The sequence below is a fragment of the Crocodylus porosus genome, unplaced genomic scaffold, assembly GCF_001723895.1.
Source record: "Crocodylus porosus isolate Cpor-Errol unplaced genomic scaffold, CroPor_comp1, whole genome shotgun sequence".
Lineage (NCBI taxonomy): Eukaryota > Metazoa > Chordata > Crocodylia > Crocodylidae > Crocodylus > Crocodylus porosus.
The window spans coordinates 22,762,682-22,776,502 of record NW_017728911.1 but is presented as its reverse complement, the minus strand read 5'-3'; the positions used below and the strand labels follow the sequence as shown (position 1 = coordinate 22,776,502).

The window sequence follows — 13,821 nt, the reverse complement described above, 5'->3', positions numbered from 1 at the left end:
TGCCAGAGCTATGGGGCCAGGGACCCAGGTCCACAGTCCCCTTGCTGCCTGTAGCAGCAGCAGCTGAGTCCCAGCTGCCACCCGTAGGAGGTGGCAGCTGCTGCAGCAGAGTGGAGCGTGAAGCCCTGCTTCCCCTTCCCCGTGAGCAGCACAGCTGAAGCAGAGCCCTTGTGAGGGGTGAATGTGGGCTGCCCACTGAGGGCTCGGGCTCCCTACCCTTCTGCCCTCTCCCCCAGGGCCTTTGCAGCCCAGTGGGCGAGACCCAGCATGGCAGGGCAGAGTGTGGCGGGGAAGCTTGGTGCCACTGCCAGGAGCTAAACGCCACCATGGCAAGGCACCCTCTCCCCACCTAGCAGCTGCTGGGGTGGTGGTATGGAATTTTTCTTCCTGCTGCTGCTGGGCAGGCAAGGGATGCCATGTCATGGCAGTGCTTGGCTCATGGCAGTGGCACCAACCTTTCTGCCTGGCTCTCATCTGCCCGTTGGGCTGTGGAGGCCCCAGGGGCACGGCAGCAGGGCGGGGAGTCCAAGCCTGCAGTGGGTAGCCTGCCTCTGCTCCATGCACAGATCTGGGGGTATGTGCCCCTGTGCCTTCCCCTGCTCTGAAGTGCACGCAGTGGCAGGGAGCCAGCCCCCCAGAGAAGATGCTCATGGCACCATCCTACTTCCTGCCTGGGCCCTGCAGCTGCGCATTATGGGCCTGGGCCTCAACCATCATCTGGGCTAGGCAGCAGCCCCAGCCCTGTCCAGCTCCCTCCATCCCTCACTATGGGGTCCTCAAACCCTCCCCCCACCCTGTCTTACTTGCAGGAGCTGCTGTCCAGGCTGCCTGGCGGTCATGTGCATGTGTACATGCGCATGTGCAAATGGTGCCCCCAGCATGGATTGCCCTCCTGCTGCTCCCCCAGCTTCTTACATGCTGGAACTCTGCCAGCCTGCAAGGGGAACCCACTGTTTCCCACGTTTTTTCTCCTTTTAAAAGAGAAAATCCAGGTTTTTCCAATGTGAACAGAAAATCCAGATCCCCGTTGATCAGGCTAACTAATCTAATGTTTTGTTTTGTTTTATTTTTTGTGCATGTGAGTGAGTTTTTTGAGGATAAAATTTGGGAATGGATTTCTTAGAATGTTGTAAAGCAGGGAGGGGCAAAGTCCAGTCCCCAGGCTGGGTTGGGCCTACAGCAGATTTCATTTCCCAGCAGCCCCTGAGGTGGCAGTTCCTTCTGGCTGCCACCGCTGGACCCAGCCTCTGGCCCGTCTGCCCTGCACCAGCTGCTGGGGGTGGGACCCATGCAGGCACAGTGCACAGCAGGGATGGGGCTATGGGCAGGAGCTAGACAGGAGGGTAGGGCCAGGGGGAACTTTGGATCTTGGGGTGGTGACAGCACGGGGCCGGGGCAGAGCCACAATGCACTGGCCGTACACCCCTGCGATGATTTCATAGACTTCATAGACATTAGGGCTGGAAAGGACCTTGGAAGATCATCGAGTCCAGCCCCCCACCCAAAGGGCAGGAAGTCAGCTGGGGTCATAGGATCCCTGCAAGATAAGTATCCAATTTGCTCTTGAAGGTGTTCAGTGTAGGTGCTTGAACCACCTCCAATGGCAGGGTGTTCCAGACCTTGGGGGCTCAGACACTAAAGAAATTCTTCCTTATATCCAGCCTGAAAGGGTCTTGTAGTAGTTTATGACCGTTCAACCTTGTCATCCCTTGGGGCGCTCTGGTGAGCAAACGTTCCCCCAGATACTGGTGGTCACCCCTGATAAACTTATAGGTGGCCATCAGATCACTCCTGAGCGCAAGTTCTGTGGACAGGGTCTTGCAGGGAGTGGATTGTGTCTGTACTGTCACTGCCCCAAGATTTGGCCTGGCCCCAGAGCAACGCCCTGCCAACATGGCTCCTGACTGGTGTCCCTGGAGATCCGAGGAGCAGTGGATCTGTGACAGTGCGGGGCCAGGGCAGAGCTCTGGTTCTGCAACGCCCATGCTGGGGTCTTGTGTAGACCAGCCAGGAGCTGCACAGGCAGAGGCTGCTGGAAAATGGAGTCCAGCCACTAGCCAGATCTGCTACTTTCCCCACCCCTGTTGTAAGGCCACCAAGTTCATTGTAATCTGGGAAACTCCATATTAGTCTTTACGAACTTAAAAAGAATGGGTTAGGTGGTCTACAGGATAACATGTGTGCCTGTCAAACTCTCTCTCTTTGCCCATAAAGCTGCCACCGAGCTGATCTCTGTATATTTATATTTATGACTGAGAATAGATTTCAACCAAAATATTTAAATTGCAGAGCAAAACATTGTCCTTTTTCTTTCCTGTTGTAATTTTCACTCTAAGGATTACAATGTAACACATAAAATAAACTATAAACAGCCACAGGGGGATCCTTCTGGCTCACAATCAAGGGGATAGCATTGCGGTCACATTGAATCAGAGCATTTACAGCTGTAACATGTTCTTATTTTGGTCTCATCCCACTGTAAACTTGGATTATTTATATTGATATAATTTTACACTGTTGTAAAATCTCTGATAAAGATTAAACTTAATGTCTAATCCTTTGAAATTCCATTCATTGTCATTGCATTCTACAATTAATATCTTGCTGTTGCTAAGGGTTTTAGTGTATAATGTTTGCACTGATTACGGTGCTTTATCAGCAAGTTGTTTTTTTTTTCCCCCTGGAATCCATTTTTACTTAATCAACTGCTCTTTTTGGCAAGTGATAGCTGACTGATATCTTATCTTCCTTCCATGCTCTTATGTGCTATGTGTTTGGAAAAAGCCATAACACCTTGTTTTTATTACTGATAGCTGTGTAAGTCTGCTTTATCTTCTATTACTTATGACCTTCAAATGGTGAGGAAAACTCATTTCCTCTTCCCCTCCTGATTTTAGATTTGTATGACAGTTAATAATAGAGATGGCAAATTACCCATTGCAGACTGGGAAAGTTGTTATTCTCAGACAGAATACAGTTTCTCCTTGATGACGGTAAAAACTTGCCTTACAAGTATTTCCATCCTGAAAAATACTTTGCTTGTCTATTAGAGGAGTAATGAAATAGCAAAACTTTACATTGCTTACATAAAACTCTCAATAGTTTGTCAGTAAGCTTTCTCTTATTTGTATTCTGTTGTATGACACATGCCTATTGTGCAATGTGCATTGCCCATCCTAGCAGAAGTTTTTATTTTTTTGGGAGTGGTCCAGTGGAACTTCCCTAATTCCCCGAATTATTAAGAATGTCTCATTTATCAGGTGAGGAATAGTGCAGGAACAGGAAAAATACAGCTGCTGGCAAGTTGCACTCATCCCTTCAAGAAGGAACTGCCTGTCATAAGGCTGTTAGCTGTATGTGCCAGTAACCATCTCTAGTTAAAACCTACTCTCTCTACAAGCAACTGGAACTTCACATTTCTGGTGTTTATACAATATTTCTTTGATTAAGCAGGGAATTGGGAGGTATTCTTAGTGCATCTGATCTAAACAGCAAGAAGTAGATGCCCTTAGTGAAAGTTCTTGGCAAATTGATAATTATTACTGGGCAATAAATATGATTATTAATGTGCTGTTAAACTTTAAAACCCCCACTGCTTGAACAACTTTATCTAACTATCCAGTAAGCTCCTTGCAATTACTTAGCAGTGTCTTTGCCACAGCTATGAGCCAGAAAGTAAAATTTCTTTTTCTTGCTGTCTTTTTTTCCATCTCTCCAGTTAAGCAGGAACTTCCTAAATGGGATCCAAGACTGCTTTCCACTAGGCACATCTTTGAATAGCTACAGCTTTTTTTTTTCCGTGTTGTTTAGTTCTGCCATATTAAGGACTAACAATGTTTACTGAAAATACTGACAAAATAGCAAAGTAGTAATACTGCTGCAGATTAGAAAAAGCAAACATTTTTGTAAACTGACAGAAGGGTATCCTTTTGCTTCCTCTTGCCAATGAGCAGTTTTAAAAATTATACTAAAGTGTGTAGCTATATAGGATGAACTTTAAAAAAAGGAACAAAAAGTGGCACTAATAGGTGATGGCTCACTTAAATGAGGAACACATCATAAATATGTAATTATATGTAGTAGGAATTCATTGCTACTGGGTATTCCTAATATGATTTCCAATTGCAGAAACAAGAAGAATTAGTTAGTAATTTTAAAAAAAAAGTGTGTTCTTGCATGATAAGTGGGGAAGAAGAAACTGGTGACAAGGCAAGACCACCCGTGTATGATGTTGGACACCAACTTGAAATACATAGAATAATAAGAAGTCAGATGCCTTTGCAGGGGACTGAAATGGAGAAAGGTATTGTTCAGTTTTATTCTTTATCTAATTTTTGCAAAATTTACTGTGGTGTTTTTTTGTTTTTTTTTAAATCTGGTTTAAAAGCAGTCACCTTTAACACTTAGTACTTAGTGACTTTGAAACTAAAATGTTAATATAATTAGCTAATTGGTAAATAGATGGAGGGTAATGTAGTAGTGTGATGTTTTCCCCTCCCCCCCCCAACTGAGTTAAGCACAAATGTGTTGCATTAGAAACAATAAAGCTGCAGTGGCTAGATAACTCAGGGTCTCTAGTTACTGATTTAGTAATGGCATTTAAATACGAAATATTTACAGGGCTTCTAGTTTGAAGCCAATTTTCTAGCATGTTTTTCGGAGGCAAATACAGCTGCAGTACTTGCCTCAAAATTCAAATAGCTTGTTAGGGGGCTCAGATGGATAACATAAGTCAATTTATATTCCATGGCTTGCCTCTAAGAAGTAAGTTCCTGCTGAATACCACGTGTACAAGGATGAGTTCAGGATTTATTCTAAACAGCATCTTGGGTGGGGAAACAAATGCTCTGGTGGTCAAACTACACATGCTCTTGACTCTGGGTAACACATTTTTTCATTCAGGGTGAACTTCTCATTCTTGACAGTGGGGTTACTTAGATTTTTTTGGAAAGATTTTGGAATTATTGCTCCACGATATGAATTTTTTATAGTATTTAGGTTTATAGTATGGGCTCTACAGTACTTCTATGCAGGGCCAGGGCCTGTGTAGCTGAAGAGAAACATGGGCAGCTTTGGTCACGAATACAGCTGTCTCTGGGGCTTTGTGTGTTTAGTTGGAATCCGTCTGCAACCAAAAGAATACAAAGCAACAAAACCCATCCCAGTCTCTGGCCTCATGCCTGTAATGTGGCTTGAATTCCTTCAACACCAAAATAACAAACCGTTTTTGAAACACAAAACAGTTCTGGCTCTCGAGCTCCCTATGCTGGCTATAGAAAATAGCGTTTTTCTCTTCTGGAAGTAATTCAGATTCTTAGTGTTTTAACTTAAACTAAGCTGTATGCAATTCTTCCCAGCTGGGAGTGCCTCCCTGACTTGACTCCCCAAACCCCTGTTTGGCTCCAACTGGAAAAAAAATATATAATTCCAAAACCTGCATTGCTGTCCAGCTTGATAGGCCTTCTTTTAGGCCCTACTGGGATGGCTCCCTTCAAGGCTGGCAGGGAGGCCCAAAGACTTATAGGTTCTGTCAGATATGACAACTGGATTAAATTGTCTGTAGTGTCCTATGACAAGTTAAATTAGATAAGTACAGGGTGTATGTTCCTAGGATAAAAAAAGACTAAGTAAAAAAGCTGAACATGGGAAGCTTGGTTTTCGTTCTCTTGATCCCAGAGGGTGATGTCTAACTTGGCATAATTACTATTGCAGATCAGAAATGTAAGCAAAGGAACCTTTCCTGTGAATGCTGTTGCCAAGAGCTTGAAACAAAGGAGCGAGAATGCCAGGATCTAAAAAAGAAGCTAGAGAAAACCTGTAGACATCTCCAGCTTGCAGTAAGGGAGCACAAAGCTAAGGCTGAGCAAATTCAAAGTTAGTATCTTCATTCTCCTAAACGAAGCTTTGGATGGCTTCTTTTTCTGCTGGTTCCAGAAATTTACCTGTGATCTGTCTTTTGAGCTGTAACTTCAACGGCGGCAGTAGTAGATACTTAAATGATTCTTGGTCCTGCTGAGTTTACTTTTATAATATGGGAGGTGTAATGATACCTGTCACTTTCATAGTGCTTTTCACTGGATCTCAAAGTAGTCTGCACAAAAGTTTGGGGGGGGGGGGAGTTGTCTCTTTGCCTCAATTTGTGGTTTGCCTAGGTTACTCAGTGGGCAAGCAGCTGAGCGGGAACCGGATCAAAGTCTGTCTTAGTTCAGTGCTGTATCCAGTAGGCTCAAGTCTTCGTCATTCCCACTCCATTAACTATGCATCTCTGTGCTAGCCAACAGGATAGAAAAGTTGAGAGGTCAAAGTCCTGATTCAATTCTGTGCTAAGAATAAACACATTCTTTAAAAAATATAAAGGAAAAAAAAGAAGCAATTTACAGTAAATACTCTTTCAGGCTATCTTCTGGGTAGCCAAATGGTTTAGCTGAGCAGGAGCTCAATTACCCAGGAATGCGAGTCAAATAGCTGAGTTCTAGATCAGGTTTATTTTTTTCCTTTAAAAAGGAGGAATTGTTTGATAGACTCATTTGCTGCCAGTGCTTCTATGAAATACCTGGTGGTGCTCCCCAAAGGGAAATAAGCTCTAGTTTTCTGCAGAAACATTTGTGGGCACATCAGTTGTGGTCCTTCACCTCTTTCACTAACACATTTGTGATTTACAAGGTCAAGGCTGCCTGGTTCTTTGTCTAGTCCTGGCATTTGTGCATCTGAAAACGTGCAGGCTAACTTCTGTAGACCTAAACTCTTCAGTGTCTAGACTGGGTCAGACCAGTGGTCTGTCTAGCCTGGTATCCTGTCACTTAGTGGCAGAAATGGATTCTAGAGGGAGAGCATTGAACTGGATAGGTCTGGTCTATCCCTTATCCTTACCATGCCTGGCATCCACCATTATTGGTCTAGAGATGCCAAAGGAAACATCTCCAACAACTCTTTACAGAAGATTTTGGTCCATAGCAAAAAAAGCATCTACTAGGAGGATGTAGCATGCCAAGTGAGAACACATTCATTGTGGTACATAAAGTATTTTCAGCCACTATTCTGATCCTTCTCTTTTGGGCCCTGTATGTTTTGATCTACTCTTGAATCTTCGATTTGGGAAAGCTTCCCTTACTGTTGCATCTATTTTTTTGTCCATGCCTTGAAAGTCATTTAGTATTTTGTTAACTAACAGGGTGCCTAGGTTTTTAAAGAGCTTGATTCATTTATTCCCAACACTAAAGAGACTTTTTCCACCAAAGTTTTGAATGTAGCGAATGCTGTCTTTGTGTCTGTGTTAACCATATTGCCTTTCAGTTAAAATACCATTCTTAAATAGACTCCTGAATCCTACAGAAGTTATCCAAATTAGATATCAATCTAAAAGCCTACCCATTTGTGTGGAATAGTTGTATTACTCAAATGGACTGTGTTAATAGGTTTAACACCATTTTGTAAAAAAATTTGATAGATGCATTGTAACCATGAGCTGAAAACATGGCCCCAGCCACCCCAGAAGAACAGTCACTTGGAGCATTGACTTGTAAGAGGCGCTGATCACTTATTTTACACCCTGCTGTCAGAACCAATAGTTTTATGCTATGAACCTTGTAGCTTTCAGCCTTTGTCTGTCCCCCACACATTTCACCTGCAGGAGTCAACCTGTGCCGAATAAGGAGGTAGGGATCAAATGACTGCTGGCCTGTTCAGATGCATGCGATCTTAAATTTGGCTTACGGTACAGCACGCTTTGAAGCACATAGTTGTTTTTCAGTCTTGAAACTATGTTCACATCTGCAGGGCTGTCCCTGAGGGGGTAGCAAATTGGGGCAACTACCCCAGGCTCCATGGTTTGGGGGGGCCCCATGGTCAGTGCCGCATAGGCTCTGCTGTCGCAGCCGAGCACTGCCAGCTCCTGCCACTCGCCTCAGCCCCTGCACAGGCTGATATGCTCCTGGCCCCACACATCCCTAGGGACAGCTCTGCTCATCTGAAATGTGCGCTCATGTGAACTTAATGGCAGCAGTGCTGATTTAAGATGCAGTATTGTTAGTGTTGTGGGATTAGCAGCACCAAATTAGATTAGTCCATGTCATTTTCAGAGCATCTAACAGCAGTCATAAAACAGTCCATGTCCTCATCCAAGTCACTGATGAAGATGTTGAATAGCACCGGTCCAAGGTCCAAGCCTTGTGGGACTTCTACCCACATCTTTCCAGCTTAATATTGACCCATCCACCACTACTGTCTGGATGTGACCCCCTAAGCCAATTTGCCTAACCATGTAATCATCCATATCACAGCCTGTTAGTTTATTTACGAGAACGTAATGTGGTATTGTGTCAAAGGCCTTCTTAAAGTCTAGGTAGATGACATGTACCTCAACTCCTGCATCTAAGCATTTTGTAGTCAGGCAGGATCTACCTGCAATGAATCCATGCTGATTTCCTTTCAGCATTATTTTCCCTGCTGGGCTCCCACAAATGTGATCCTTAATGATTTTTTCCAGAGTTTTTCCAAGGATAGAGGTGAGCTAACTGGCCTATAGTTTCCTGGTTCCTCCCTCCTCCCCGTCTTGAAAATAGTAACCGCATTGGCCTTTTTCCAGTCCTCTGGGACCTGACCAGAGCACCGTGAGTACTCAAACAGCCGTGCCAGCGGCTCTGCTATGACATTGGCCAGTTCCTTCAGCACCCCTGGATGAAGTTCATTCGGGCCCACTGATTTGAACACATCCAGCCCATCCAAGTGCCCCTTCACTAAGTCTGCGCTAACAGCTGGTGGGCTGGTATCCCTCCTGCGTCTGTCTATGATTCAGTTAGGAGATTTCTCTTGGTCTGTGTCTGGGAATACAGTCATGTCCTTTCTATTTCCTGGTGCAGGGGGATCACTCATCGTGATCCTGAGCTCCCCCTGCACTTGTCTGGGGGTGACAGTTTATGCCACAATTAACTCATTAATCAGCATAAATGTAATGAGTAAAGGGGACCTCACAGTCAATTTTACTACTGCTCTTGAAAAATGAGTTTGTCAGTTTCAAGGCTGCCATCCTCCTTCGTTTTTCATGGCTTCCAACAGAAGGTATGAAGAGGACAAGTTCCCATCGGTTTCTGGTGGGGCAGCTACTCCCATTTCTATGCATTTAATTGGAGTACAATTAAGTTACAAAGTGGTGTTGAAAAATGCTGTGCATTTAAGCATTTGTGTACTTGACCAGTATGCAAAGAACTGATGTTTGCTACAATGGAAGCAGAAGGCCACGTACTGACCTGGTCTGGTACGATGTGTTAGCGAATTGTATGCATAGAAATAAAGTATACTGCACAAGCAAACTGAACTTAGGCTTCACTATATATTTGTACTCTTAGCTGGTGCCTGTCAAAATTGCCACTGGGGGTATAAAATCTAATTTATTTTCCTTCTCTGTCCAGAAAAAGCCTCAGTTGCTACAATACAAATCATCTTTTTCTTCTCTAACACTTTCCAACACAGACTTGTTGCAATGCTGCCTCCCACTCTCACCTTGCACTTCCCCAATCCCACATTCACACTTTCCAAGACGCACGTGTTGCAGCTCTGCCTCCAGCTGAGATTAGAAATTAGTTGCTCAAAAAAACTCTGTATATCATCACTGAATTGGTGAAGGTCCCATTGCTTTTATGTTCAGAGTTCAATGGTTTGTGGTCTGGTGAGCTCCTCAGTGTTTGTCATTGTGATGGTAGTACATATCATGGCTTCACTAATACTAACTTCTTAAAATAGAGGTAGCAGTTTTACATAACCTAGGATGAGCTTCAGTTGGATTAAAAAATGCAGATTGGGGTGTGTGTTTTTGTGTGTGTAATCCATTTTTTTTTAATAGAAAATGAAAGAGTTTTGGAGGTTTTAATGGACGAAAACTCTGAGATGAAGACTAAATTCAAAGATCTGAGAATGTGTGACACCCCACCCAGGTATTTCAAAAGTGCAAACAAACTGAATTCCACAAGTCATTTTGCTGATCTTGGACTTATAAGGTACTATGATTTGTATGCCTCTTAGGTCATTGTCTGAAGGGGCCATTTCAAAACCTTGTGCATCTTGTGATGGTCTGAAAGGACTGGAAGAAATGCGTGCTCAGTACATTAGAGCTGTGGGCAAAATTAAGAGTAAGTGCTAATGAGGTTTTGCTAAATCTTTACATCTGCAAAACTAACAATTTCTTCTCATGAGCTGGTTTGTACAGGCATCGGAGTCACTGACATATGAGTGTATGCTGAACAACTAAGCTTGATTTCTAGTACATCTTCTCTGACCCACAGCCCAAATTTATATACATTTTACTGGGGGGGAAAAAAATCTGTTTTCTCTTATTGCATTCCAAATGGCTAATATTGTGCTCTTGTACCTCAGAGCACATATGGTCTTTGGTAGACTTTAACTTGAAAAAAGAGAATGTGAGAAGCTGAATTAGCCTCTCATTGTAACTAGCGTAGGTCTGATTCTGCCAGTCTTACTTGGTAATATGCTGTTATACATACAGCTATGGTGTGCTACGCAGCCTGAGAGGCTGGTGGAATCTAGGCCTGTAGAGGTTGTGCTGGGCTGTTACTAAAAATGGGAAAAGCTTTTTGTGGGACTTCCTGATTGGGGAATTTCTTGTTTCTTATGCCTTTGAATTACCAGCAAATGATTCCCCCCAGTTCTTCCTCTCCCCAAGAAGTTGTCCCAAGGGAAATCTTAATTTCCTTCATCTTATTTACCCACATTCCATGTACTAAGTTTTTGGTCACCATCCCTTTGGGTGAGGGAAGACTAGATCAAATACTATTCCTTACTTGACTGTATGGGTTTGTTGAATGGCAGCTACACTGCTATTGCCACACTCTTAGCGTATCTCCCCATACCCTTTTGTCCTTGTGCAAATCTGTACTAACACAGTGTATTTGTGCAGGTGACATGCTTCACTATATCCACGAGAGTAAAGAGAGAGCAGCTGAAATGATAAAAGCAGAGGTTTTAAGGGAGCGCCAGGAGACTGCCCGGAAAATGCGCAAGTACTACTTAATTTGTCTTCAGCAACTTCTCAGTGATAATGGGAAACACGAAGGGTGAGTCAATATGCATGGACACACTAGAATTGCACTGTTATTAAAAAGAAATAAAACCCTGTGGGATTAGTAAAATAACATGGGAAAAGCTCATGTGCTTCAAAAATCTCTTAATGATTTTTATATTGAAACGTTCTGGGGTTTTCAACAGAGCTGAAAAGAAAATCATGAATGCTGCTAGCAAGCTTGCAACAATGGCTAAAGTGCTTGAAACACCTGTTCGGAATACAACCCAGAGCAAAAATACCCACTCTGGTAGGTTGGAACAAAAACTGGTTCCCTTCTTTCTCATTTTACAGGTTTCATTCATTTGGTGATGAAAATGTAGGTGCACAGTGAGAAATGCATGTTCTGTATTCTGCCAGGGTTTACATAGTTTATACCTTCAACTAAGCAAAAGCATGGACAGTTTGGTTTACACTATTATTGACAACTTTTTGTATAAACTGATACTTTTCCCACATTGAAGTTTCCTTTAATAATCCCTTTTTTTTTTTCCTCTCTTCTCCTAGTCCTGCCACTAAATTCTGAACTGCCAACTGGAGTTGAGCAATCAAAAAGGAATTACATGCATCAGAGTAGGCCAACCCATATGGAAAGCAAATCATGTGGCAAAAGTATTGCCAAAAAAGCTAGTGATCAAGTTGTTCAGAAACGTGTACCTTATAACTTGAGACAGCAGCTTGATGCAGCACGAGCTGAAACACTGTCTCTGCTTCATGGAGGAATGACTTTGGATATCCAGAATGGGAGCACTGCTAAACAACTAGCTGATACTCCACAAAATGCTATGTCACAAATTCACCCCTATGAACATGAAAGAAGAAACAAAACTGTCTGTGTTTCAAATACAGAGGCAGGCCTGATAAATGCCACTAGTATTACAGCGCTTCAGCAGGCACCCACATGTGTTTCTCAAATGAAGCTTGGAAACTTGCATACATCCAGCAATATAAATGCCCTTTCTGACTCTAGGCCATCTCCTGTACTGTTTGAAAGGCAGAATGAAAGACCAGCATTAAAAAAAGTTAAATGTTACCAGTCAAATGGAAATTGGAAGGCTGCATCAGAGAGGACTCAAGATTTTGATGTTCAAGAAGCCCCAGTAAGGGATGAAGGAGGCTGCACTGACTGGAGTTCAATTAGTGGAAGCCTAAATTTGGATAATGCAACAGGTGATATGTGCCTGTTGTATCCTGTGCAGAAAACAAACTCTAATACACTGGTACAACTCGGATCCTATGAACAGTCTTCTATGACCAGTCTGTTTTCTGATGAAGATACTAGTCCTTTCTGTAAAGAACTTATTAGTCATGAAACCAAGATTCTTGGTGCAAAAAACAGAGACTCACTTCACTGTAAAGACCATCAAGATGTGAACTCAGGGTGTACTTCATACCAAATTTCTAACAAAGCTAGTTCTGCACTTGTGCAAGTCAGTGTGACACCATATTCAAATGTAGGGAAAGGCCACAACCAACATTTAAGAAAAGCAGTGCTGGATGCTAAATCATTTCAGCAAGATAGTGGTTTTGATAGTCCATTTGCTAATCTGGACTAGCATGTGTAATTCTTTGTCCTAGAAGAATATATTTAAATGGAAACTGGTGGTGTGGGGGAAACCTATTAGAAATGTGTGGGTTCTGTCCATTCTGTGTTCCGTGTTGCATGACTCGGCGTGTTGTATGAACACAAATCATATAAAATGACTTGAAATATTGATGTAGGTTTTTATGTTTGTCATCTGGCTTTTGTTGTGTACATTATTTTTTATGTGTGTGAGCTTGTTAAACAGAATCTATTTTTATACCTCAAGATTGGCTTGCAGTGCAATGTCACATTTTTATTTATCTAAAAATAAAACTACTTTCATTTGTGGTCACTTTTTAAAAAAAATTGGTACAAAAGTTCGTTTCAGATTTTAGTGCTGTTTCAGAACTTGAGAGATCCAAACATTTCATCTTGAAAGATCCTTGTAAGCAGGATAGCCCTGTAATTTGTAGATACAGATTTATGCAAATGTAATGCATGCTTATTTTTAAGTATATATGTATTATAACCAGAATCAAACTCCAAGTATGTCCTCCTCTTGAATACAGTGAAAAGTAATTTGTTTTTGATGGAGGGGGAAAAAAATCTTAGTTCTTTCTGTACCTAGGCTACAGAACTTCCTTAAATAGGCTGCAACCTTTACAACTTTCCTAAATAGGTTCTCATTCTGTAGGTTTAGTAATATTCCTGTTGACACCCAATACTTCATTTTAAAGGCTTTCTCCCCCCCACCCTGAGTGTATTTCTAACCTTCTGAAATTTAAAGCTTTTGAGACTGATCTGTGCTTACCTTTTTGCTCATGTTTATTTTTATTTCTAGGGCCACTTACATGAAAACAGGAATTTTGCTACATGCTTTATCTGCTCTTGCTGTCCTCCTTATGTGTAGGAGCTACCACCAGTTTTCTGGTTTTTCATGCTGAGGCCTCCTCATGTCACTAATTGGTCAAGAGCCCTGGTGGCAGCCTCTTTTATTGCTGCTGATTGGCCAAGAGGGCTGCCATTCGTGTGGTTTTGCTCCTTGCTACTAATTGGCAGCCACCATCTTAACTGCTTTTCTGTGTGCCGATAGCCATGAGAACTGCTGGCTCCCACTGGGAGGCAGCATTTTATTTTCAGTTATTTATTTATTTATTTATTTTACCCCCAGTGATTCTGCTGAAAATAGCAGAGAATACCACGGTTTGCAGGAATTGGCTCAAAT

The 13,821-nt window shown here is 42.6% G+C and overlaps 1 protein-coding gene across 2 annotated transcripts in view; it reads left to right on the top strand.

The window, feature by feature from the left end:
* The window catches only part of CEP152 (centrosomal protein 152), a 53,460-nt gene extending 40,516 nt beyond the window's left edge, over window positions 1-12,944 (top strand). For both annotated transcript variants that reach the window (XM_019533629.1, XM_019533628.1), the window contains 7 exons: window positions 4,129-4,303; window positions 5,713-5,874; window positions 9,839-9,929; window positions 10,018-10,124; window positions 10,910-11,066; window positions 11,218-11,321; window positions 11,579-12,944. In XM_019533629.1, the coding sequence (XP_019389174.1) occupies window positions 4,129-4,303; window positions 5,713-5,874; window positions 9,839-9,929; window positions 10,018-10,124; window positions 10,910-11,066; window positions 11,218-11,321; window positions 11,579-12,627 (1,845 nt within the window). In that variant the 3' untranslated portion in view covers window positions 12,628-12,944. The remainder of the gene's footprint in view (window positions 1-4,128; window positions 4,304-5,712; window positions 5,875-9,838; window positions 9,930-10,017; window positions 10,125-10,909; window positions 11,067-11,217; window positions 11,322-11,578) is intronic.
* Window positions 12,945-13,821: the final 877 nt, after the last annotated feature.